Source organism: Canis lupus, chromosome 33, assembly GCF_011100685.1.
Source record: "Canis lupus familiaris isolate Mischka breed German Shepherd chromosome 33, alternate assembly UU_Cfam_GSD_1.0, whole genome shotgun sequence".
Classification (NCBI taxonomy): Eukaryota; Metazoa; Chordata; class Mammalia; order Carnivora; family Canidae; genus Canis; species Canis lupus.
Genome location: NC_049254.1, coordinates 7,157,819 through 7,185,439, shown reverse-complemented (window position 1 = coordinate 7,185,439; position 27,621 = coordinate 7,157,819). Strand labels below are relative to the sequence as shown.

The 27,621-nt window shown below is 37.9% G+C and overlaps 1 protein-coding gene across 7 annotated transcripts in view; it reads right to left on the bottom strand.

The window, feature by feature from the left end:
• CMSS1 (cms1 ribosomal small subunit homolog) overlaps positions 1 to 27,621 on the bottom strand; it is a 378,726-nt gene that overhangs the window by 37,394 nt on the left and 313,711 nt on the right. Inside the window, exon 1 of one of the 7 annotated variants that reach the window (XM_038582589.1) lies at positions 9,686 to 9,812. The exons of the other annotated variants lie outside the window; for them this stretch is intronic. Within the exon in view, the coding sequence (XP_038438517.1) occupies positions 9,686 to 9,797 (112 nt within the window). The 5' untranslated portion in view covers positions 9,798 to 9,812. Of the gene's footprint in view, positions 1 to 9,685; positions 9,813 to 27,621 lie in introns of those variants that run through there. 7 annotated transcript variants of the gene reach the window in all.

Sequence of the window (27,621 nt, the reverse complement as noted above, 5' to 3'; positions counted from 1 at the left end):
GACCAGGGAAGAGGCAACCTAGCAAGACTAAAATTGTTTAGATAATAACTATTTGGGGACACCTGGGTAGCTCAGCGATTGAGTGTCTGCCTTTGGCTCAGGGCATGATCCTGGATTTCCGGGATCTAGTCCCGCATCAGGCTCCTTGCATGGAGCCTGCTTCTCCTCGCTCTGCCTATGTCTCTGCCTCTCTCTCTTTCTCTCCGGTGTCTCTCATGAATAAATAAATAAAATCTTAAAAAAAAGATAATAACTATTTGACTCCAAGCACTAAAAAACTGGCCCTGCCCCCAGTAGCAGAGGCTGAGTGGGGAGCCCAGACTTCCACCCTTGTCAGGCTGTGATGAGGCACCTCAACTCTTCCTCCACCTCCCACCAGAGTGGTATCAGAGATGATCAAGCAGGGATTTAACTCACAAAGGGAATTTCATCCCTTAAAGGTAATAACAAACCTCTATTCCCCCCCTCCCATCATTACCACTACCATTGCAGTATCAATAGAGACCACATGGTAAGCCTTGAATTCCATCTCCTCTGGGCAATAATGAAGTATACTGCTCTCTCCCCGCTAAGATAGTGTTACAGGAGGGCTAGTAGAGAGTCATCACTTTCCATTTTGCCCAGTGGTAAAAAGGCTGCACTTACCCTAGTGTTTTGTTTTTTTTTAAGGTTTTATTTATTTATTCATGAGAGACACAGACAGAGAGGCAGAGACATAGGCAGAGGGAAAAGCAGGCTCCCTACGGGGAGCCCAATGCGGGACTCCATCCCAGGACCCCAGGATCATGATCTGAACCAAAGCTTCAGTTCAACCACTGAGCCACTCTGGTGACCCTACCCCTAGTGGTTTTAGAAATCACTTAAGATGCCATACAATGGGATACAATAAAAAACACTGAGATAAATCAAAATAGAATTCTAAAAATGTTCAAGTAACCCACAGGAAGGCAGGGAAGAGAAAATAGAAACAACACACACACACAAAAAAAAACCAGAATAAAATGGTAGATTTAAACCCTTATATATTAATAATTACATTAAATGTAAATGGCCTAAAATGCAAATTTACAGTAGAGATTGACAGAGATTAGAAAACATGACCTAACTATATGCTATTTATAAGAAGCTTGCCTCAAATATAACAACATACTAAGTTGAATGCAAAATGATGGAAAAAGTATAACATATAAATATTTTTTAAAAGATTTTATTTATTTGAGAGGGAGAGAGAGAGCGAGGGTGAGAGAGAGAGAGAGAGCACAAGCAGGGGAGAGGAGCTGAAGGAGAGGGAGAAGTGGCTCCCCACTGAGCAGGGAGCCCCATGTGGGGCTCCATCCCAGGACTCTGGGATCATGATCTGAGCTGAAAGCAGACACTTAACTGACTGAGCTCCCAGGCACCCCAACATACAAATATTGATCAAAAGAAAGCAGAGTAGCTATATTAATATCAGATGAGTTCAGAGTCAAGAAAATTACCAGAGAAAGAGAAGGACATTATATAATGATAAAAGGTTGGATCTGCCAAGAAGACATAGCAATCCTTAATGTGTATGCAACAAACAACAGAGCTGCAAAATATAGGAAGCAAAAACTGATAGAAATGAAAGAAGAAACAGACAAAAGTACTGTTTAGTTCAAACTTCAACCATCCTCTCTCAAGAACTGAGAATGAGTAGCCAGAAAATCAGCAAACATATAGAAGAACTAAGTGATAACCATTAACCAACAGGATCTGATCAACATTTGCACTCAATATTCCATTCAACAGAATATTCATTCTAAATGTTATGGAACATATCCTATGATAGTCATATTCTAAGACGTAAAATAACAACAAATTTAAGAGAAACTGATAAACACTATGTATTAAAAAAAGTACAGCAAATATTATACTTAATATAAATGAAAGACTGAATGCTTTCTCTCTGATAGGGAACAAAGCATGGATGTCTGCTCTCACCAAACTATTCAATATAGTGCTAGAACTTTTAATCAGTGTAATAAGGCAAGAAAGGAAATGAAAGGCATGTACATCAGAATGGAAGACATTAAACTGCTCCCATCTGCAGATGACATGATTTTTTACATTGAAAATCCCAAGGAATCTAAAAAACTTTCTCCGAAACCCCCAAACCCTGCTAGAACTGAGTTTAGCAAAGTTGCAGAATAGAAGATAAATATTATCTTTTTTGATATTTTATTAAATATTTTATTTCTATATGCTAGCAATGAACATATGAACCCCCAAAATAAAAATACAATACCATTTACAATTGCTTAAAAAAACCTATAATACTTCAGTGTAGGGTCCTTTTTTTTTTAATTTTTCTTTTTAAATTTATTTATGATAGTCACAGAGAGAGAGAGAGAGAGAGAGAGAGAGAGGCAGAGACATAGGCAGAGGGAGGAGCAGACTCCATGCACCGGGAGCCCGATGTGGGATTCGATCCCGGGTCTCCAGGATCGCGCCCTGGGCCAAAGGCAGGCGCCAAACCGCTGCACCACCCAGGGATCCCACTTCAGTGTAAATTTAAGAAAACATGCATAGGACTTGCATGCTGAAGACTATAAAACACTGATGCAAGAAATCAAAGAAGAGCTAAATAAAGAAGGAGAAATATCATGTTCATAGACTGGAAGACTAACCATGGTAAAGATGCCAGTTTTCCCCAAACTGACATACAAGTTTAACATAATTTCTGTCAAAATCCCATATGTAATAAAGGACAGACCAGTATCTAGACAATATAAAGAATTCTCAAAACTGAACATCAAAGCTAGACAATTGGATTAGGAAATGGCAAAAGACATGAACAGGCATTCATTGAAAAGTAAATAAGTACATGAAAATATGTTCTGTATCATTAACCATTAGCAAAATGGTAATTAAAGCTACAAGATACGAGTACAAATCTATCAATGGCTAACATTAAAAATAGTGCCAACAACAAATGCTGGTGAGGATGCAGAGAAACTGGATTTTCATTCACTGCAACTGGGAACAGAAGATATATTCCACAAATGGAAATAAGCTTGGCAGTTCCTTAAAACATTAAACATGCGACTTCTATACAACACAGCAACTGCACTCCTGGGCATTTATCCCAGGGAAACAAATACTTAAGTTTATACAACAAACTGTCCAGAAATGTTTACAAGCAGCTTTATTATTTATAATAGCCAAAAGCTAGAGAAAACCCAGATGTCATTTAATAGGTGAATGGTTAGACAAACTGTGATATATCCATACTATAGAATACTAATCAGCAGTAAAAAGGTTGGGGGAGCCTGGATGGCTCACTTGGTTAAGTGCCTTTGGCTCAGGTCATGATCTTAAGAGTCCTGGGATCGAGCCCTGCATCAGGGGAGTCTGCTTCTCTCTCTGCCCCTCCCACTGCTCATGATTTTTCTCTCTCTCAAATAAATAAAATCTTCAAAAAAAGGGGAATAAACTATTAATACACACAGCAACCTTGATAAATTCCAGAGAATTATGCTTACTGAAAAAAAGCCAATCCCAAAAGGTTACATACTGTGTGATTCTATCTATACATCATTATTGAAATGACAAAATGAGAGAAATGGAGAACAGCACAGTGGCCTCAAGGAAAGGGTTGGGTTCAGGAGTGGGTGTGGCTACAAAAGAGCGACAAGCAGGATTCTTATGAGGATGGAAATGTTCCGTATCTTAACTGTATCAATCGCAACATCCTTGTGTTACCATTTACATATACATATAGTTTTGCAAGTTGTTACCACTGGGGAAATCTGGGTAAAGGATATATGTGATTTCACTGTATACTGTTTCCTACAATTGCATGTGAATCTAAAATGATTTCACCACGAAAAAGTTAAAAGTAATACTTAAAGGAAATCCATCCTTTTCTTCAGGAAGCCCAAAATTATTATGCTGGAAAAGCCAACAGGCATGTGGTTGGCTGTGGACCAGACCAGAGTACCATCTTGCTGCTGGGGTACCCCTTTCATTGGTGTCTTGACTAGAAGAGCCAGGAAGACAAATGGGTTCAGAGAAATGCAGAATTTAGAAATTCAACCCAGGGAGGCCATGATGGAGTCTTCAAAAATAAAAGCTCTCTGGATAAGGTTGCCAGATTAAATACAAAAATACAAAAATTACCAAATAATTTTTCAGTCTAAGTGTGACCCATATGTTGCATGAGAGATATCTATATAGTATTATAATTATTCATTGTTTATCTGAAATTTGAATTTAATGAGGTGGCATGTATTTTTATTTGCTAATAAATCTGGCAACCCCACCTGAGCAATTTCTTTCTCCATTAAAGCCACCTTTAGTTCTATGAAATTTCTTATAGTTGTTTCTATCCATGGAAGTCTCCTTTCTCTTAACATCCTCCAACTCATCTTCATCTGGGATCTTGGCTGACTACATAGCCCTTCTCCTTCTTGTTGTCACAGCATTTCTATACTTACCTTGTAAATCAGCATATAATTTTATTCTTCCATATAGTGTGTGCAGGTATGGATAAATGTTAGGCTTTCTCTCTGGGGAACAATAACACTGTGGGGGTACTCATGAGTGTCCCAAGTACTTAGCCCAGTGTTGATTAAAGTAAAAAGTACTTCCCCATACCTACTGTTTCATTTACATCTTCATTATAAACATAATATTATTTCTATGTGTAAAACATTAAACCGCTTATACAAATCTTCTTTCATTAACTTTAAAAGTCACTTTAAGATAAAATAGGTAAAATACAAATAAATAAATGTTGAGATCAAATCCTGAAATATTTAAAACTCCAATAATGCCTTAAAAGAAAATCCTGAACTCTTTATTCCTCCATTGCCCAGACTCTGATAACTGAAGAGCACAGTCTGTATTTAAGCAATCTAGCTGAAAATAACACATTTTTAAAGGTATGTGACTCTTATGCAACAAAAACCCATCAGAAATATTTAAAATACCTTGTTAACAAATGCTCCAAATCTGAGTTACTTTCTGAGCCAAAAATTATTTCATCTGAAACCTTTTAACGTATAAAATGAGATCATCTCATATCACTGTAGGCTGAATAAATTAGTTGTTTCTTTTGCCTGTTATGTTTTTTGGTTCCAAAAGAGAAAAACTGCTTTTCTGAAAAAAAAAAAAAAAAAAAAAAAAAGGGTGCTAGTTCTGTGATTTCCATTAAGAGAGTATTAAAAGAGAAGTATAAGGCCCAACCTACCCAGCCTGGCTCCAGCTCCCAGGTTCCTCTAGAACTGCTGGCATTTGAGGAGGTTAAGCCAGGCCTACGCTAATTAGTCCCAGTGGCTGACAGGGCCTGTGAAGTGGAGACAACAAGACGGGGTAGCCTCATCTCCTACTCCCTGAGAGTATTCATTAAAAAAAAAAAAAAAAGATACCACCAGATGGAACTGGTTGAATTCTTCCAATAAAGGGGTCAAGTATATTGTCCCTTTTCAACTCAAAGCAAAAAGAGCAAGCAAAATTAAAAAGCTGCACATATTTCCTCTTTGCTTCAGTCCCTGCCTTCATCTTCTTTATGAGAAGTATTGGAAGTCCAATTTCCCAGCAATTTCCTTAAGCTTCAAAGCACTTGTTTGCATGAACCCCTTCTAGGCCCTGGGAAGGCCCCTGGCAATGGATCATGTGATTATTTTTTTCTTAGAAAATTTGCAAAAGAAAGATATATTGTGGTTAAAATAAATAGACCACTGTCTATTTCTACTCAGAATTCACCTCTTTCACATACTCTGTAGTGAATGGTGTTGAAGTGGAAGTGAACGTTTTGGGAATCCAGTTACAGGAAGTTGATTAAACATACATTTAATTTTGAGTCTAATGGAGTGGTTCATAATCATGCAGTCTACAGTTAAATTACTGCTAGCTGTCCTAGTGTAGGACTGCTACCAGGAATACTCTCCTACCACCCTGTGCCAACTCACCAGACATTCTGACCAACTGTGAAGGGCCAGAGGTTGTAGATCATGGCACAAATGTATGTGTAGTACCCTTCCCTAGAACTATATGGGCACTGGAGGAGAAACCAGGTTTGGGATGCATGAAACCAGTGGAAAATCCTTCCAATTATCAAAAACATAAAACTATAAGCAGAGAATTAGCTTCCCATTTTTCCTGTAGGAAGACAGTGGATGGTGCATTTTATATAGTTTTCAAGGAACTATATATATTTTTTTCTTATTGGATGGGGATAAGTAAAATAAAAACTTTTAGAATTCCTGTGTTTGCATCAGTACTGCTGTGATTTCTTATTTAAAACAACTACTTTCATACCTAATTTTATATCAGTAATTTTGTATTCTTTTCCTAAGAGAGGGCCCCTTAAATTGTATAAGCTCAGGCCTCATAAAAACCTTGATCTGCACTGGCTAGTAACCTGATGAACTCTATTTGTTCTCACAGTTTCTCAACAAAACCAATTACAAAAACAAAAACAAAAACAAACACACCAAAAAACAAAACAAAACAAAAACAAAAACAAAAAAACCAAACCAAACCGAAACAAAAAAACACAAAAAAACCTAACTATACACAACAGCAATGGATAAGTTTCAAAGGTATGATGATTCTAAGTAAAGGACACACCAGATTAAAGAAACTATATTATATGATTCCATTTATTTAACATTCTGGAAAGGGCAAAATTATAGGCACAAACAGATGAATAATTACTTGGGATGAAAGATGGGAGACTTCTCAGGAGTGATGGAAATGTTCTATTACCTTAACTGTTATGGCAGTTATACAACCATATTTATCAGTCAAAATTCACAGAACTGTACACAAAAAGGGTTAATTCTGGCTGAATGTAAATTAATCCTCAATCATCCTGACTTTTAAAAAATGATAGAAGCTAATTTTCATTAAACAATTTGCAACATTTATGCAATGTCATACAACTAATAACTGGCAGACCTGAAATTTAAATCCCAGATTCCACAATTTTAACACCCACACTAGTTTGCACGAAAAGATGTTTATAGTTTAATAATGTTTCCTTTTTTTTTTTTTTTAAGATTTATTTATTTATTTGAGAAAGAGAATGAGCATGAGCCGGGCAGAGGGAGAAAGAGAGAGAGACTCTCAAGCTTAGGGCAGCACCAGAGGCTGGGCTCCATCTCAGGACCCTGAGATCATGACCTGAGCTGAAATCAAGAGTTGCATGCTTAACTGCCTGAGCCACCAGGTGCTCCAATGATGTTTCCTTTCATTACTGGATTGCTAAGAGCTTGTTTGAAGTAATGAATAGGTGTTGAAATTAATGCAATGCTTTTTGTTTTTGCATTTATTGAGATGATCATATGGGATTTCTTCTATAATCTGATAATGTGGTGAACTGTAAAAATATGCTAACGTTAAACTGTTCTTATTATTAGGATAAATCCCAGTTGGTCATGATATATTTCTCTTTTAATAACAGTGTTTTTTTGGGGGGAGGATTTAAAATTTTATGTAGATTTAAAAAATCAAATACCTTACTATTTATGCAGACATTTAAAATCAAATACCTTGATATTAGGTAAATGTGTCAATAAAACAAGCAGAATATAGTATTCTTTCTGTGGGTATGTTTTAACAAATCCTCCAGTTTCTAATGGTCATATGATTATCCATGTTTTTCTATTTATTTTTAATTCAGTTTTGGTAAGTGATATTTTCCCAGGTAACTGGCGATTTTATCTATTTCAAATTTATTGGAATTGGTCATTGTATGCAGCTATGCCCACTTTTCTTATCTCCTAATTTTTTACTTGCACCTTATTTTTTCTTGTTCAACCACAGAGAGGTCTTAAAAAAAACGACCAAGTTCTGTACTTATAGATATTTCCTACTGCATCTTTGATTTTTACTGCACTAAGTTTTTTACTTTCTTTGGGTTTAGTCTACTGATTTTCTCACTTTTGTAGTTGGATATTTAGCCCACTAAGTTTTCTTTTTTCTGATATAAGCATTAAGGCTAAACATTTTCTCTAAATCTAACTTTAAGTTGAATACCATATGTTTTAAAGTTATAGCATTTTCATAATCATTTAATTCTAAGTATTTCTAATGTTTCCATAATGATTTTTCTTTGACTAATGAGTTATTTGGAAGTGTATTTTTATATTTCTAAACAGTTTTTTTTTTTTAGTTATTATTCTTTGGTTTTGTGGTTAGAAAAATGGCTTGCATACCAATTCTCTGATATTTGTTAAGACTTGCTTTATTTTTAGCACAGCGAACTTTTTAGGTAAAGGGACATATAGTAAATAGGTATAGGGTTTGAAGAGCAATAAGGTCTCTGTCAGTAAGTACTCAAACTCCGCTGTTGTATAAAAGCAGCCTTAGACAATATATAAATGAATACGCATGGCTGGGTTCTGATAAACTATTTACAGAAACACATTCTGGCTGAATTTGGTCCATCCATAGACCACAGTTTGCCAGGCCCTAACCTGGTACATAAACAATTAAAAAATGTTTCAAAGCATTTCTGAATCGAATATATAGTTTCTAATTATTAGGTGCAGAATTCTACAAAGGATCATGGATAAACTCGTTAATTATGTTTTTCAAATATGTTACATGTATATACATTTTTGTTTTGCCAATTATTGACATGTGCATTAACATCTCCCACTCTTATTCTGAATTAGTCCATGTTTTCTAGCAATTCTACCAATTTTTATTTACCTATCTCATAGGTATGTTAGGGCTATGAAAATTTAGAATCATTACAACTTCCTGTTGGTTGAATTATTCCTTTTATCATTATGTTGTGACTCAGTTTTTAAAAATCCATCCTGTTTAATTTAGTTTAATCTCACTTATTTGAGGGGGGTGTTCTATATTTCTAGAGGGGTCAGCTGTTCTCTGGGAAATCTAACTATACATGATGAAAAATAATACTGGAGAAACAGCTGTACTTCAACAGTCTAAAGTATTTTGCTAAAATTACTCATCCCTAAGAGCCAGAATGTTTTATTTGGCCAAGAGAAGCAGGGCTGGGAACTATTCTTCAAGAAACCTTGTTCCCAGCTCATTAAGGGACTCCCACCAGCATCACTGAGAAAGAATACAATTCCCACATCCAAAGAACGTGACCCTGTGAAAAGTGAACTCAGTGAAGCCCTAAAGGCCACAGTGGCAAAACAGAAGACAGGGAAGGTGAGAGGAGAGGAAGGCAAGGACACACAGCGAAAGCACATCCAATGAAAGAAGGCGCTCTCAAGTGTGACTCCACTTATATTAACACTGATGTTCCATCCTTGATTGCTTTGTATACTTTTCAGAATCATTACTATAGCTATCCCACGACTAAAACATAAGGACTTGTAATCAAGTAGGTTGTGCCAAAAAGGAATTATACCATCTGTAAATATATCTCTCATTTATTATAACTGTTCAGAATGCTAGAAGCTCTTGCATTATCCTTGTCATCTCTGCTTTTCTATTAAAACTTTACTCCCATCCTCCAAAATTCAACTCAATTCATCCCCCAAAAGTAGAAACAAGACTATTTTAGGGCTATAATCTAGCAAGTAGTTGCAACTTTAACTGAGAAAGGAAAATGTGGAGAAATGAAAAAGGGGAGAAAAGGAGAACGGGATCCAGCATGCAAACGAAGAATTCAGTGATGGGTGGCAGGAGCAACAGCAAACTCAAGACCAAGTTTGTTGTGCACAATTGAGGGCACCTGATTGCTGTGGGAGCGGCTGCTGAGAGAAGCTTGGGCACGCTCGACCTTCAGTCTCCTGGCGTTTTCTGGCCACATGGTCCCAGGTCCAGCTGCAGGGACACTGGCCCATGCAAGGTCTTCCACAGGCTTGTGGTGGTTCATCAGGCTCCTTGTTTAACCTGGCACATACCTCTCCAGTTTTGTTTTGTTCTGTTTTTCCTAGCTACCATCTTTTCCTTTTTTGGCTTCTCACTCTCATATACTGCAAGAAACTGGGCATGATCTTTCTTTTCCTTCTTCAGGCTCTTTTCCTCCTCTCCAAAAGATCTTACAAAACAAATGCTTCTAAGTGTAAGTCCCTGTAAATCTAAATTTGGAATAGACTCTTGTTGCTTCTATCAGAAGTTTTCTTGTCATTCTGAACTAGAATGGGAAGCGTGCGAGGGAGATTCCTCTGCCCTTTAATTTTGCCATGTCTAGTGGCAAATGCTACAGCCTATTCTATATTCCAATAATGCCCTTATTTTCATAGCTGAAGATGTCCCTAGCAACGGATCAAAACTTTGCTTACAAAATACGGTGCCAATTCCCACAAAAAACTTTAAAGTTAGAAAATTTGGAATGAAGATGCTTGCAAAACTCTGAACTGGAGTAGGTTGATGGGTCCTGAAACTCTGGGAGAAAAAGTAAAGAAAAAGTACTTTACTTGGAAAGCAAAGTATTGAGACCATTAAGATCATCTCAAAAATGCATAACTGAAGAAAACATGTTTCATTTTCTTTTTTGCGGAGAGCTTAAATGCTACAAAATTTCTGGTGCCAGTTCCGTGTCATCAAAATTAAATCTTCAAGGTTATTTTTCAAAATTTTTAGTGGTCCAGATTAATAATACTTTTCTTTTTCCTTCCCTCTTTCCCTCCCTTTTCTCTTCCCCTACCCCTACCCCCTTCCCTTCCTTTCCTTTCCCTCCCTCCCTCCCCTCCCTTTCCCTCCCTTCCTTCCTTCTAAAAAATGTACACAGGGTTCCAATAACCACCAGCCCACATCAGGGGCAAAGCACTCAGAGCCATAGGAACTTGACCTTGTGTGTGTGAACTCTCACACTTAAGCCTGAGCCATACAGAGAAAGGACCTTTAAGGTAAAAAATCATGGTGCCACAGGACCTGTCCTATCTTTAAGTTACAAAAACACAGTAAAGGTCATGCAGATATCAAAGGACAACTTTGTAGGCGGAACCAATACCTGGCTGTTGTCTGTTCAATAAGGCATTTTTAAAAATCTTATTTTCTTTTTAGATTAAAAAAAAATATATATATATAAGTCAGGTTGGGCAAGATGGCCTCAACTTCAGTCTTGAATGTTAGAGTTACACCTTTCTTCCTTTCAAATTTAAATATTGGTACATTTACATATTTGGGGGGCGATTTTCAAACTATGAGTAACTTCAATTTAATCTTTTCTGGTTAACTTCTGCAGTCAGAGTTAGGTAAGTAGAGCCAAAGGTGCTGGCTGTGGCATTTTGGGTCTTAGTAGAATTATTATGTTTATTGGATGAGCATACTTTATACATTTAGAAGCACTGCTTTATAATTTCTCTGTTCTTGGAATAGAAGCTAAAAATAATGGTAAAAACACTTACATAGTCCTTATTATAAATGCTCTACCTACTTTAACTCATTTAATTTGCATATCAACCTTAGGAAATGGGCATTATTACCACCTCTCTCTAACAGAGGTGGAAACTGAGGCACTTGCCCAAGGTTAATGAGAGAGCCAGGATTTGGATCTACGTACGCAGTGCTAATTCAGAGTCCCTTAACCCCTATGCAATACTGCTCCTCTAACTTGGAAAGCAAACTTTATGGCTCTCTGGTGGTAGTGGTCTCTAAGCAGGATATTGAAATCCATGGGGCTTTGTGGATAGAGCCCAGTTTAACATAATAATGTGTTTTAAAATTTGACCACACTCATCTAATTGGAGCCAGAGCTGATGCATGTGGTGAGCAGCTCCCCTTCTCCAAAATACAATCCAACACCAAAAATACCCACTTAGTCCAGATTATCTAACTCTTCCTCATTATCCCTGCTTCTATCCTACATAGCTGGGCAGAGAATATATCTGGTTTGCTAGACTACTTCTGGTTTATGCTTTTCATTCCCACACCCCGTCTGGTTCAGTATCTGTCTTATTGCAGGGGTTCTTCAATGTATTAGTATGCATTACTATTCTCCAAGTGTGGGAATGGAAATGAAGTCATCCTTAGGCTTATTTCACCTCTGAACTCTGCTCTTTGCAGCACAACTGTTAACAGCTCCCAGAACGGTGCTCTGTGTACACATTTTGGGAAGTGCCAGTGGAGAGGAGTGATGAAAGAGGTCCTAGAAGGCTTACATTCTAGTTCCAACTTTTGTGATCTTGGGAAAATCACTTACTCTATGCCAGTTTTCTCATTTGTGGACTTATGAAGTCATACTGCTGTGATTTATGATTCTCTTCTGGTTCAGGCCAATTTCTATTAAGAATGCTATATATACCCTGGACATGTCAAAATTTCCAGAGTGAGGTAGAATGTTAAAGTATAGAGGGATTGGGTAACATTAAAAAAAAATATAGGTGAACATGGCCTATTATATGGGTATGCAAGTTACATCACGTCCCCTGAACAGACATTTCATAAGGAAAAAGCCTATGAGGCTGCAGCTAGACTTGTTACCCACTCACCCTTGTTATAGAGTGTGATCCCAAGGAAGAGAAATGTTACAATGTAAAAGCACATTGTTTCTATTAAGACTGCCTTATAGCCTTCAGAGGCTTTACTACCTATTAGATTACTTAATGTATACCCTTAATGTGAAGCTTGTGAATCATTAAAAGTGGATGTAATGTTCACATGCCCTGAGTCAGAATGCTTAATAACTTTCTTACCTAGCTTTTCAGTGGAAACAGCCAGAAATTACCTGCCTTTTTGTGTAGTTTAGAACAAGGTACTTTATTTGCATCATCCTTATAGTTTCCTACTGGAAACTGGGCTTTACGATATTAACCTATCAACTAATTACCAACTGCATGGGAAATATATAGAAGGATTCTTTAAGAATCATAACTCTGATGTTTTACATAACAGTCTGGGATAAAACTAAGATGTAAAATAGTCTAATGGGGTGAATAAATAAAAGAGGCTAAAGAGTTTTGTCAATTCTATACTAACAATTTGGTGAGGTCATCATTAAAAATTTTTTAAACCTTTCCCCCTGATATAAAAGTAATACAGACTAATTGTGGAGATTTCAGAAAAATTTGGTACCACTATAAAAAGATGGCCCTGCTAGAACAAGAGAACCACTATTACAATTTTGAAACGTTCACTTCCACTTTTCGTTTTGTCTCTGTGTATGTATATGTATGTAGGTGTACACTTATGTACACATCTTTACATATTTTTTTAAATTTTTATTTATTTATGATAGTCACACAGAGAGAGAGAGAGAGGCAGAGACACAGGCAGAGGGAGAAGCAGGCTCCATGCACCGGGAGCCCGACGTGGGATTCGATCCCGGGTCTCCAGGATCGCGACCTGGGCCAAAGGCAGGCGCTAAACCGCTGCGCCACCCAGGGATCCCCTGAAATTATGTATCTTACATAAGTATCTTTTCATATATCATGAGTACTTTCTCACAGTAGTCTTGAAGGACATTTTTGTTGCCTTTGTTTGCAATACTCTATTTGTTATTCTATCATTACTTACATTATTTACAATATTTTGCCTTTGTAATATATTTTTAGATTTTACGTATTTCAGATTAGATTTTATGCATTTCTAATTAGAGTAGATTTCTCAGAGGAAGTTGCATTGTAATGAGGTATGTATGTTTTTTAAGAGTCTTAACTGTTTTCCAGAAAGTTTCAGGTCAATTTTTAAGTCATCAACATATATTTAAAAAAAAAAACTTGTTTCATCACACTTTAGTAAGTACTGAATTTTTAAATACTGCCAATAGGTAAAAATGACTGCATTTTAATTGGCATTCATTTGGTTATGACTGAGGGAATATTTTACTTCTTATAAACCATGTAATGGGGCAGCCCTGGTGGCCCGGCGGTTTGGCGCTGCCTTCAGTCCAGGGCGTGATCCTGGGGAACCAGGATCGAGTCCCACGTCAGGCTTCCTGCGTGGAGCCTGCTTCTCCCTCTGCCTGTGTCTCTGCCTCTCTCTCTCTCTCTCTCTCTCTCTCTGTCTATCATGAATAAATAAATAAAATCTTAAAAAAAACCATGCAATGTTTCTTATATGAATAGAATATTCTTAATATTCATTCGTCAAGAAGAGTTTTGATGTTTTCCTTATTAATTTGTACGAGTTTTTTAAATTTTGAGGTTAATTTGTAAAGTTGTTAAATCTTCTTTTATTACTGAAGCATAGCTGACACACAATATACTGGCCTTAGGTGTGCAGCATAGTGATTTGACATTTATATACATTATGAAATGATCACCACAATTAGTCACCATCTGTGCCATACAAAGTTATTATATTATTGTCTATATTCCCCGTGCTGTACTTTACATCTCTTTGGCTTACTTATGCTGTAATTGGAAATTTATACCTCTTAATCCCTTTCACCTATTTCACCCATTCCCCACCCTTTCCCTTCTGGCAACCACCATTTCTTTATGAGTCTATGCATCTGTGAGTCTGTTTTGTTCGTTTTGCTTTTTTAGATTCCACATACAAGTTTTGTTTTTCTAGTTCCTTTAGGTATAAGGTTATATTGGTCTTAGATTTTTGTTTCTTGAAGTAAGTCTGTATTGCTATAAACTTCTGTCCTGGAACTGCTTTTGCTGTGTCCCGTAGATTTTTGAATATTGTGTGTCCATTTTCATTTGTCTCAAGTTATTTTTTAATTTCCTCTGATTTTTTATTTTTATTGACCCACTGGTTGCTTAGTAGAATGTTGTGTTTTGTTTATGTGTTGTGTTTTATACAGTTTTTTTTTCCTTATAACTGATTTTTAGTTTCATACTATTGTGGTTGGAAAAGATGTTTGATATGATTTCAATCTTCTCAATTTATTAAGACTTTTGTGACCTAATCTGTGATCTTTCCTGGAGAATGTTCCATGTGCTCTTGAAAAAAAATGGGTGTTCTGCTATTCTTGGATGAAATGATTTCTATGTCTATTCAGTACATCTGATCTGATATGTTATTTAAAGCCCCTATTTCCTTATTAAGTTTCTATCTGAATGATCCATTGATATAAGTGGAGTGTTAAAGTCCTCTATTACTATAGTGCTGTCAATTTCCTTTTTCATGTATTTTAATATTTACTCTATATATTTACATGTTCCTATGTTGGGGGCATAGATATTTACAATTGTTATATCCTCTTGTTGGATTGATCCTGTTATCATTATGTAATGCCTTTTGTCTCTTGTTGCCATCTTCATATTAAAGTCCATTTTGTACAATATAAGTATTGCTACCTCAGCATTTCATTCCCATTTGCATGGAATATATTTTGCTCTCCTTTCACTTTCATTCTGTGTATCTTTAGGTCTGAAGTGAGTCTCTTATAGGCAGCGCATAGATGGTTTTTAAAAAGCCATTCAGTCACCTTCTGTCTTTTAATTGGGGCATTTAGTTCATTTATGCTTCAAGTAATTATTGATAAGTATGTATCTTCTGCCATTTTGTTAATTGTTTCCTGGTTGTTTTTACAGTTCTTCTGTTCCTTTCTTCTTCCCTTGTGATTTGATGACTCTCTTTGGTACTCTGTTTGGATTCCTTTCCCTTTATTTTTTGTGTATCTACTAAAGATTTTGGTTTGTGGTCACCATTAAGATACATATATAACACTGTATGTATATAGCAGTCTATTTTAGCTTTTTTAAGTTGACAATTACTTAAGTTTGAACACATTTTTAAAGCACTACATTTTGGGGATGTCTGGGTGGCTCGGTGGTTGAGTGTCTGCCTTCAGCTTAGGGCGTAATCCTGGAGTCCTGGGATCGAGTACTGCATTGGGCTCCCTTCTGGGAGCCTGCTTCTACCTCTGCCTATGTCTCTGCCACTCTCTCTGTGTCTCTCCTGAATAAATGAGTAAAATCTTAAAAAGAAAATAAAGCACTACATTTTTATTTCAAAGATTTTATTTATTTATTCATGAGAGAGAAAGAGAGAGAGAGAGAGGCAGAGACACAGGCAGAAGGAGAAGCAGGCTCTATGCAGGGAGCCTGACATGGGACTTGATCCTGGATCTCCAGGATCACGTCCTGGGCTGAAGGTGGTGCTAAACTGCTGAGCCACCAAGGCTGACCCTACATTTTTGTTTTTGATGTCACATTTTATATATTTTTAAAGGATTCTGTGTATCCCTTAATTACTGTAGTGATAGTGGATTTTATGATTTTTGTCTTTTATTCTTTATACTAGCTTTATAATTGCTTCATCCACTACCTTTACTATACGATTGCTTTTACCAGCAAGATTTTTTTCCTTTCATAATTTTTCTATTTCTAGTTATGGCCTTCTTTTCCACTTAAAGAAGTTCCTTTAACATTTCTTAAAAAGCCAGTTTAGTGCTATGAACTCCTTTAACTTTTATTTGATGGGAAACGTTATCTCTCCTTCAATTCTGAATGATAACCTTACCAGGTACAGTATTCTTGGCTCTAGGTTTTTTCCTTTCAGCACTTTGAGAAGGTCATGCCACCCCTTTCTGTCCTGCAAAGTTTCTGCTGAAAAATTAGCTGATAGCCTTATGAATATTCCCTTGTATGTAACTAGTTGGTTTCCTATTATTTTTAAGATTCTCTTCCTACCTTTAATTTTTGGCATTTTAATATTTGCCTTAGCATGAACCTCTTTCAGTTCATCTTATTTGAGGCTCTGTACTTCTTGGACCTGGGTGTCTGTTTCCTTCCCCAGGTTAGGGAATTTTTCATTTGTTTTCTTCAAATATGTTTTCTTCCCTTTTCTCTCTTCTCTTTCGAGGACTCCTATCATGTGAATGTTAGTATGTCTGATGTTGTCTCAAGGGTCTCTTAAAATATACTCATTTAAAAAATTCTTTTTCTTTTTGATGTTCAGCTTGGACAATTTCCACTACCCTCTTCCAGATCAGTGATCCATTCTTCTGCATTCTTTAATCTGCTGTTGTTTCCCTCTGATGTATTTTTCAGTTCAGTTATTGTAGTTTTCAGCTCTTATTTCTTTTTTATATTTTCTATCTCTTTGTTGAAGTTCTCACCGTGCCCATCAATTCTTTTCCTGAGTTCACTGAGAATGTTTATGACCATTACTTTGAACTCTTTATCATGTAGATTGCTTATCTCTGTTTCATTTAGTTTCTTTTCCTGAGGTTTTATCTTGTTCTTTTGTTTGGAACATATTCCTTTGTTTCCTCATTTTGCCTGACTGTTTCTATGTATTAGGTTGATCAGCTACACCTCTTGGTCTTGAAAGAGTGGACTTATGCAGAGAGTGTCCTGTGGGGCCTAGAAGCACGATCCATTCCCCGTCACCAAAACCAAGCACTCTAGGGGTTTCTCATGTGCGCTGTGTGTGCCCTCTTATTGTGTCTAGGCCACAACTGCTGTGGGCACACTGGAGGCTGGGACTGGGCCTCCTGGGCACAAGTCACTTTGTGGGGATGCCAGTCTTTGCTGAGGGCGCCCAGAGGCTTGGTGGGCGGTGTTGGAACTTCTCTGGTAGGGTGCCAGTCCTGGCCAATTCCACTGCTGAGTGTGGTGGGGCAAGAGCTGCTTTGGAGGGGCACCTGCTAGAGTAGGTGGGTTGAATGGGGCAGTCTGGAGGGGAATGTCAGGACAAGGCAAGTAGTGCTAGCAAGGTAAATGGAGGGTGTCAGAATGAGTGTCTGACAGTGTCAGGCTGTCTAGGCAGAAAAAGGGCAAGAAAAATGGTGCCTGCCAGGATTTTTGTTCCAGAGATAAGTTCCTACCAATCCTTGCTCCTCTGACACACTCTAGTATTAGCCAACAAAACTCCTTCATTTATGTCCCAGGCACCTATCAAATTGCTGCCTCTGTGCTGGGTCTTGGATTGAGTGCATCTGTGCACAGACCCTTCCTATAGACTTCCAGTTCTCCCAGAGTTAAGACCCATTTATCTTCAAAACCATATATTATGGGGGCTCCTCTTTTCAGTTCAAGTCCTCAGGGAGGCAGGGTACCCCATGTAGGGCTTGAACCCCTTGCTCCTCAGGGAGAACCTCCATCATTCCTATGATATACCTCCAGCTTTTGACTTACCATGTCAGAGGTGTGGGTCCTGACCAGACTGTCACTGCCACTCCTATCCTTCTCAGTGTGATTTTTTCTTTATATTTTTAGCTGTGGAAGAGCTATTCTACTTGTTTTCAGGTTGTTCTCAGAGGGTGACTCTATATTTATATAGTTGGAACCTTGGTGTGTACATGGAAGGAAGTGAGGTCAGGATCCTACTCTACCATCTTAATCAAGATTCCAGATCCATCTTATCTTTTATTTTTTAAAATTATTTTTGATCTACAGATGTCTTAAATTATAAGGAGATCAAATATATATTTTTTTCAAAGCAATTATGCTTTGAAAAGTTCTCCCCACGCAAAGTAGATATTTTCATCTAATCTTTTTTTTTACAGCTTAATCTTTTTTTAAACATTTAACTTTAATCCTATGAAGTAGATTTTTGTTGTATGATATAAAATGAAGCTCTAATTTAGTACCTTTTCAAATATTTGATCAATTGTCTTAACATGTTCCTGAATGATTCTTCCTTTCCTCACTGTATTGTTATAGTACTTTCATTTAATCATAACACAGATCATACACATGCTAGACTCTACCATCTATTGCATCAATCCATCCATTGATCTGCCTGTGAGTCTTCTATGGGCTATCTTCCACCTACATCATGGCACTGAAATTATTCTTGCTATGGACACCAATGATTTCCTAATTGTCAAATTGGATATGGCAGAGGGATTAAATTACAGTCCCTTTAGAATCAGGCTCCCTGGACTGGAACCCCACTTCTTCCATTTAAAGTTGTGTGGCCTTGGAAAAGTTACTTCTTATTCTATGCCTAAATTTCCTCATCTATAAAATGGGGATATTATAGGGTTACCTTACAGGGTTGTTACATGGAGTCCTGACATAATGAATGTAAACTGCTTAGCACACAGTCTGGCACACAAATAAAGTCTCAGGAAATGGTCATCATAATCATCATTTTACTTGATTGTGCTGGGGCATTTGACACTGATGTCAACCCTCAACTTTCCAACACTCTTCCATTGTTTTCTGGTATGCTATGGTTTGGTTCTCAACCATCACTTCATGGACTCTTTTCTTGTACCTAACCCCTAAAATGCTGGCATCCTCCAAGGTGTTCTCCATTACCCTATTCTTTGCTGACATATACTTCTTAATGTTCCTTCTCCTAAGCCAGGAACTGGCAAATTTTTTTTTTTATTAGAGAACAAGGTAGTTAATACTTTAGGCTTGTGGGCCATATGATCTCTGTCAGAATTACAACTCGAATGAAAGTATCCCTTGAAAATATGTAAATGAATAGGCATGGTTATGTTACAAAAAAACTTTATATATAGGGGTGTCTGGATAGCTCAGTTGGTTAAGCATCTGCCTTCAGCTCAAGTCATCATCTCAGGGTTCTGGAAATTGAGCCCCACATCGGGCTCCCTGTTCAGCAGGGAGTCTGCATCTCCCTCTTCCTTTCTTCTTTCCCCCTACTTGTGCTCTTTCTCTCTCTCATTCTCTGTCTCTCAAATAAATAAATAAAATCTTTTAAAAAAAGTTTAATATAAAAACAGGCAGCCATCTCAGGCCATAGTTTGCCAACTCTTCATTTAGGGAAGAGGTTAGATATCCCTTGATTAGAACAATCATTATGTTGCATCTGTTGTCTCTACTGGACTGTAGGCTACCTGAGAGCAAGGTGTCCTTTCATCCTTATTTGCTCTGCATGTAGCACACAATCTGCAAATATATTTAATCTATAGCTGCTGAAACACTGAATGAGATGACTTCACAATATCAATCTTAAGAGTTCAAAATTTTGTTGTGCTATAAGGAAGAAGGCGTTTCTTCCACGTGATACTTTAGTAGCTACCAAAATAAATGACATTGAAGACCCCATGGCCTGTATAACATAACGGAACAACTAGTAGAATTAATCTCTCTTTCCCAAATGTGAGAGGGAAAATTCAGGTCCAGGAAATTCACAATTTCAAGGACCAAGTAATATTGCAGACATCAAAACAGAGCTGCTCAGCATGATCTATAAAACAGGACATACTTTATAGGAATTGAGAAACAGCTGTTTCCCCATTTCTGTTTTAAAAGGGGTAATAGGCTACAGGACTCAGGAGTATATGCTAAGCATATGGAGAACATTTATTTGCTTAAAGAAATGTGACATGAAACTGGCAAAGGGCTCAATTTGTAAGAGATAATGTCCTGGTGGGTGAAATTAAGAGGATAAAAAGGATATGTAGAGAGCCATTTCAGTATTATGATTAATGAAAAAGGAAACACCAATAAACACTGAAGGGAAAAAAAAGAAAAAGTTGAAGCTGAAAAGAACTAAATATACTCTAGGGAAGGCACTAGTTACAAGAACCAAGTATCACTTGCAATATTAATGGCTTTAGTAAAACAAATTTTAGATAAAGATGACACTGGTTTAGGGAAAAACATGGCAACTGAAACCTCAGTCAAAAGTAACAGTGTGAATATTGAATTTCTCTAAATATAGTGTAGAGGATCCTTATAAAGTTAAGAATACCTGGAAAATATATTAGAGACTCTGGGGGAGAGTTTTAGACTTCTGGAATATAGAAATAGGTAATAGACAAAGAAGCATGCTTAACTTTTTCCTTTTTAATTTCCATGTTCAAACTTACCAGCAGTAATATTTTTAGTATAATTAAACATTTGCTGAATTCCTTATTTATGGGAGCTTACTTAATTTGTGTGACTCAAAGTATTCTCTCAAGTGGCAATCACCAGACAGCACTCTTTAGAATTTCTTGCAATCATAAAAATCATTATTCCTCTGGAAAAAAAAAAAGGCCTAAGATTTCTTAGAACAAAGTTAATGTTGGCTTCCTTCAGCTTTCTATTTCTCTTTCCCTCCTAAGAATTATGAAAGGATTCATTATGTGGCTATATGGACATTAAATCATTCATCCTTCAAGTATTTAATAAGCATCTGGTATGTACCAGGTACTGTGCTAAGTCTCGAGGAGACAAGATGAATAAGATATGGTCTTTACTCTAACGAGCTGACCATACAGTGAGAACAACAGATATATATGTAAACAAGTAAAATGCAATGTGATGCTCTAGTGATGAAGAACAAGTATAAAGTCATGAGGGACTTGGGGCTTGGGGGAAGTGGGACTATAAAGAAATAGCAGTAGGGAGTTTTCTACGGTGATGGAACTGTCTGCTTACTGATTTTGGTGGTGGTCACAGAAGTCTGTGTGTGTGTTAAAATTCATAGACTTGCATGCCAAAAGAAAAAAAAAAGGCTGATTTTACTGTCTAATTTAAAAATTAAAATAAAAAATCCACAATGTGATAGATGCCATCAGTAGAAAACAGTTAAATAAGTTTTGGTGTATTTGTATGATGAAATACTACTAAACAATTAAAAGATGGGCTACTGATACATGCCAACAATGTTGATGAGTCTCAAAAGCATTACTGAATGAAAGAAGCAGGATATGACAAAGTATACCCTGTATGATTCCATTTCTATGAGCTTCTAGAGTAGGCAACAGTAGCACAGAACGAGAGAAATCCTATCAGTGGTTGCTACGGTGTGGCAGGATGGGGTGGGGGTGCTGACTGGAAAGGGCCCTTGGGGAATTTTCAGATGTGACTGAAATGTGCTAGGTCTTGGTCAAAACTGATTGAATAGTACGTTTAAGATCTGAGTACTTCAGTAAGTGTAAATTATACCTCAATAAAAAATATACATTTAGCAATCTTGGCTTGTCTTTCACAACATACAATTTCTAATGGTGTTTAAAATTATAAAAAAAATGTTAACAGCTTCTCTACCATATGCTATCATTTTATTTTTAAGATAAATTGGAATTTCTTTGTCTTTTTAAAATGAAATAAACATAATACCCAATAATAAATCTTATATAAACAAAGAAAATGCAACGCAGAGTATGCAGCAGTAGGGGGACAAAGAGGACAGAACCCTACATCCTGTTAGTGCAAGGATCTGTTGGTGTCTATCAGGAAAGGCATTCAGAAGTGAATCTCATCTGAATGCTGAAGAAAGAGTAGGAGTTCAATGCACAAACCAGGAAAGAAAGAGTGTTCTAGAATAGCATGTCCAAGTCACAGACATGAGAGGGCCGGGGGAAGTCCTTGTGGGTGCACACAGGTATGCTGGGGGAAATGAAGCTTGAAAGGAGGGCTGGGCCCAGGTTATAAAGATCATTCCTTCCCTCTCCTACCTCCCAGGGCCCAGTGCTCTGCACTTTACGTGTACAGTGTAACGTAAACCTCATAATCTCCATTTTTCAGAGCCAAGATTTGGTAAGGTGCAGGGTCTGGCCCAGGACCCTCCGCCACTATGCAGGGGAGCAAGCATTCCCACACAGATAGCTCGGGCTCTCTCTCACCCTCAAGACTGCACTGCCTGGTCTATGGCCTTGATCATGATGCTGGTGGGATCTATGGGAAGCTTTGCCTGATGATTGAAACTTATTTGCTGACCAGAAACCACTTTAAAAATCTACTTTATCTCTGATAAGAATGGATCATTTGGGCTGTGGTTCTCAGTCTTTCTTTCCTGCCCCAATTTGCTTGAGAGCAGAACTATTTCTAATAAGCTCGTTAATAAGAATGGCTAGGCAGTGATCACCAAGGGCTGTCCACATGCCCTCCATTCCATAAATCTCCCCCTGCCAAGAGGTTCTAATTTTGGGATTAGGTCAACAATTAGATGATGATTCTATAAATTTCCAAGCGGGAGATGGGGTGCTCTTGGGGTCCCCAAATCTAAAAGGGAACACTTATGCAGTGAAGGGACCTGCACTGTGGAATTTTGTGTAGATGCTCACATCAACCATTTCAAAGGATACTGAAACATTAAGGTAAGTAGGATTTGCTGACCAGATATTTTCCAGGTCTTGATCAAGGTTTCCTGGTCCCTGGAATGGCCCAGGAACAGAACCCTGTCAGGCTCATAATTGAAGACAGGCTATTGCTTCTGTGTTGCTCTGAGGATTATGGTCCTTTGTTGGAGGAGACCCCCAAGAACACTCTCCGAAGCACCTGGGCTCGGGGTCCTTCCTGGGGAAGGTCTTTTTACTGGGTGGAAATGAAGATTGGGTCGAGAGCTTGGCACTACATAATCGCCTTAATTAATAATGGCTTTAAAATAATCACAACAAAGCTGCACAGAGCTCTGCAATCTATAAAGTATGTTCACATTTGTTATCTAAAGATAATTTCGAGCCCCTCAAAAATGCTGGAGGTCTGTATTTTACAGATGAGGAAGCTGAGGTTTAAGCTGCTGACATTTGTATAGTTTGCCTGCTGCTTTTTTCCCTTGGTTAACCTCTCTCTTGCTCTGCTCAACGTCTTTCAGTTTTAAAATAGAACTAGTCCACTGTGGGCCATTTTATTCTAGAAAAGGTTTAAGGCAGCTTACAAGGTTACAGAAAAATAAGGCACTATAAATTAGAAGTGGGAGCAAATATGAGAAAAATAATAATCTAAGTTACAATAAAGATGTCATAATGACCTATATGTTTGCTATGGACTGGGCACAAATATGATTCTAAGTTTCTATGAGCCAATGAGAAAAAGGAAACCTTGTCACATATTCAGAATAGCCATGGGCTAAAACAGTAACAACAGAACAATCAATTACTCAGGAGAAGTACAACCATTTTTGGCTCTTAATAATATCAATGAAGTCATAACGCGCAGCAATTTTCTTTGATAATTTGCCAGCTTTGAACGAGGCCTTAAAAGGCGATTTTGGTTTTCATGCTGTTTTTTTGGTATACAAGAGAACCTACCATGTCATGTTTTAAAGAACATGAAAAGTATGTCATTTCTCTGAACTTTTTTTTACAGAAATCAAAGCAGGAGACCTCAGTGAAGAACTTATTTGCTGTTGAAACAGTTTCAGGACCCATGGAGGCGAGCACAGTGACTTTTTCCACAATGCTCCAGGGGAAGAGACCAAACCTCACCTACTATGATACGAAAGACATGTCTTCATAGAGATGTTTTGCCTTACTTTATAAATTGTTTCAACTTCATGATAAGGACTTGGTGGCAAATATTAGCATGATCTTTTATATCTTACACTTCTTATGATGACTTTTAATACAGAAAAGCATTATTTCTGAATGTCATTTTCTGTGCTGTACATCTTGTTGCATGCAGGCCCAGGGCCAGGGTTTATTTATACTGGCTATTTTATACTTTCCTTACTCAACCCTCCAGGTTCCCTTACTTTTATGCCAGAGTTTTTCCTTTTTTATAATTTATATACTCAGAAAATACAGCCAAGTCAGGAGTGCCCCTTTCATCCACAGGAAGAGTCTGGGGCCACCTGACTCATCGACACAACAAGCCCAGAAATAGAAAAAGTGATCTGGCTGAAAGGGAGAGATGAGTGGAAACTCCTAAGCTAGCATACAGCTAAGGTGCTATGTCATGTGAAATTAATTCTCTGAGGTCAGCAATTAGAGTCAGGTTACAGCCCAAACATAATCCTGCCTGCTAATTACTGGACCCATTACAATATTTATTTCATTGACAGAGATGCCTAGCCATGGCTTTCAAGGGTGGGCTTGGGAGCAGAAGGAAGGAAGCCAACTGCCAGAGAAATAGCAATTCCTTTTGCAAAGAGATGCGTTTCCCAGGCCCCTAATTGAAATGGTTATTTCCTGCCTAAGTGAGGGATCAGATGTGCCATGTCCCTCCCTTTCCAGCAAAATGAGGCACCTGAGATCACAGAGCTCTTTAGCAAAGTGCAAAAGATGATTGAAGAAATTAACTGAGTTATGTTCTGAGAAGCCCTTAGGTGAGATGGTAACAAAACTACCCTTTGTATGAGGAAGAGGAAGAAGCCAGGGCATGAACTATGTGGCTAGAGTGACACACAGAGGTAGGTGCCTTTGGACTTCGGAAGATTTATCTCCTCCCAGATAAAGACATTCACAGTGGCTATAAGAAGGAACACCAATTACCAGATGGGAGATGTTGGAATAACAGTACCATGAACAGGGATGACTCTAAAATACAGGAGCAAATTAAGACAACAGCTCTTACTTAAAGGGATTGTCAAGCAGTGCCTGAAGGGTTGGGAGGGGTGAGGAACAGAGTGGAAAGAGGTGAGGCTGAAAGCTGGTATCTGACAGTCTAAGACTCATACACATCTAATCAATTTATAAATCACCGCCATCAAGAACAGAAGTAACAGTGGCAGCAGCTGCCATCACCATACATTGGGTGACTCCGCTCTATACCAGGCACTGTACCGAGAGTGTTATATCCATGACATCACTAGGACTACTGTCCCTTCCCTTCTCACCTGGCTCCCAGGTGGCCCTTTGCTATTTGGGGATGTGTTTCCCCTTCTGGGATGTCCCTGATGGTCAAGTAAGCAAATGGCACCCGAATAACACGACTGGGTGCTGAGGACTGTGAGGACAGGGAGAGAAACACCCTATGACTAGTTTGCTGCAAGCCTTTGATTACAAGAGGCTGCTGAGAAGGTCAGGGTCACCAGCACCAGTTGTGACCTGCGGGTCACTGGGAAGGCCCGAGCTCCCCAACCTCTTTCCCCGTCGTTCTTATTTCTTCCCCCAGACTGATACATGGTTGAAAGAAAAGAAGGGAAAGACTGGTGCCTGTAGCTGAAGTGTGTAGTTTAATGGCCAGAAACCAGACTTGTCACATGTAATCAAATCATCATAGTGTTGGTGACAGAGTTAAGACAGTTGAAAAAACAGTTACTATTCCAACCTCCAATTTTCAAGTTATTGTTGGGGCTGGGATTTCTCTCACCTCAAGAGTTTTTATTTTGGAAAATCTCCAAAGCACATTTTTAGCCATATTTGAGTAACTGAAACATGAAAGAAATAGTGATTTTTTTCAGCCACATTAAACTCTAACCAGATGCACTTAAAAAAACCTTTTTTGCATATACACAGCACCTTTTATTCTAGCAGAGAATAACTGTAGTCATCCCTGACCTATATCTACCATAGACTGAAAATACTGTTTAAGAGCCATCGTAGCCCACTGATACATATCATTTTCAGGGAGGAAGTAGAGGATCCTTTTGGCCTTTCTAATTCTCCCTCTCTATTCACTCCACTGGGAATCTAAGTCAAGTCAATTTAGCAAACATTTACTGAATCCTTTCTGTGCACCAGGAACACAGTTCAAGAACAGTGGTCAAATGGCATAAGTTTCACAAACTTGCAAAGTGAAAATGACATGTAGGATTCCAACAAAAAAGTGTTAGGAGCAGGGCCCTACCGGAATGGCTCACGTGACTGTTTGCTTCTGAGAAAAGGCAGTGCTTCTGGTATCTTTTCCTCTACTAGCCACCAGGCAAAGAAATGATTCGGGCATGTAGGGGGAAAGAATTGAAGGAAAAGTAATGACAAGTTGTCTAGAGTCCATGAATTCCTGGTCACCACCCAGGGATGACCTTGCCCCCGGTAACCACTCTGACTCCCTCCACTTGCCACATGAGAGCCAGAAAGATCTTTTAAAGATATAAATAGGATTATGTAATCCTCCATCTTAGAAATCCACAGCAGTTTGCATTAATACTAACACCCATACTCCCTACCACAAGTGCCCCCCCCCCCGCCCCAGGTCCTGCACTTACCCCTACAGTCTCCCACAATTCCCAAGCCACAGTTGATATCCCGTGGTTCCTAGAACATACTAATTCCTTTCTTCCCTCAGAGCCTTTACACTTACTGTTCTCATACCTAGACTACTACTTCTGGTCTAACTCCTTTCCATTACTTAGGTCTCAGCTTAAATATCAACTTGTCAGAGGTCTCCTCTGACATATAAAGTAGGCCCTCCCTTTCCTCTTCATTCTTTGTCCTGATTTTCTCTTACTTCCTACCATAGCGCTAGCTCAAGTTGTAACTATCTGGTTTATTAACTTCTCTTTATTTGATAAATAGACTTAAATAAATTTAGTATTTGATTAAAAAATTTAAAATAAATAAATAAAAATAACAACTTATTTTTATTTTATGAATAGATCCAGATACTTTAAATTCCGAGATGGCAGGAGCCAATAACATCTGCCTTTTAAATATCATATTCCTAGCACTCAGGATAGTGGTTGGACGTAGCAGACACACAAGAAATAATTGTTGAGTAAATGAATGATTACAATCGCAAATCGTAAATTGAAAAAAAAAACAACATAAGAGGAACATCTTTTTATTTTGTGATTTTACTATCATAAATACTATTATTGTAAATCTTGGATTTCTGCTAGAGGTTTTTCATGTATTCATTTTAACCAGGACCACCCTGACTGAACTTGAGAGGCTGAGAGAACGGGGAACTAACTTATGGCTACAATTAGAAAGCTTCGCAATGACTGTTTTAAAATACACGGTTTGGCACACAATGCATTTTAAATGGGGGTGGGGGGGTGGTTAGCCCTTTCTCTCTCTCTCTTTTTTTTTTAGCCCTTTCTCATTTAAAGATATTTGTGGCTGAAAGCAGAGTTGCTATTATATATGTAGTATGGTGTTTCTTAAGCAAAATTACAAAAGAACCTTAACATCAAGCCCCCAAAGACTGAGAATGAATACTACAACGTATTCCTGGGAAGCTATTGTGAAGCCAGTCCCAGCAGGGCACCCTTGTCTCCCTGCCATTTGGCTCTGGCCTGGGATGCCAA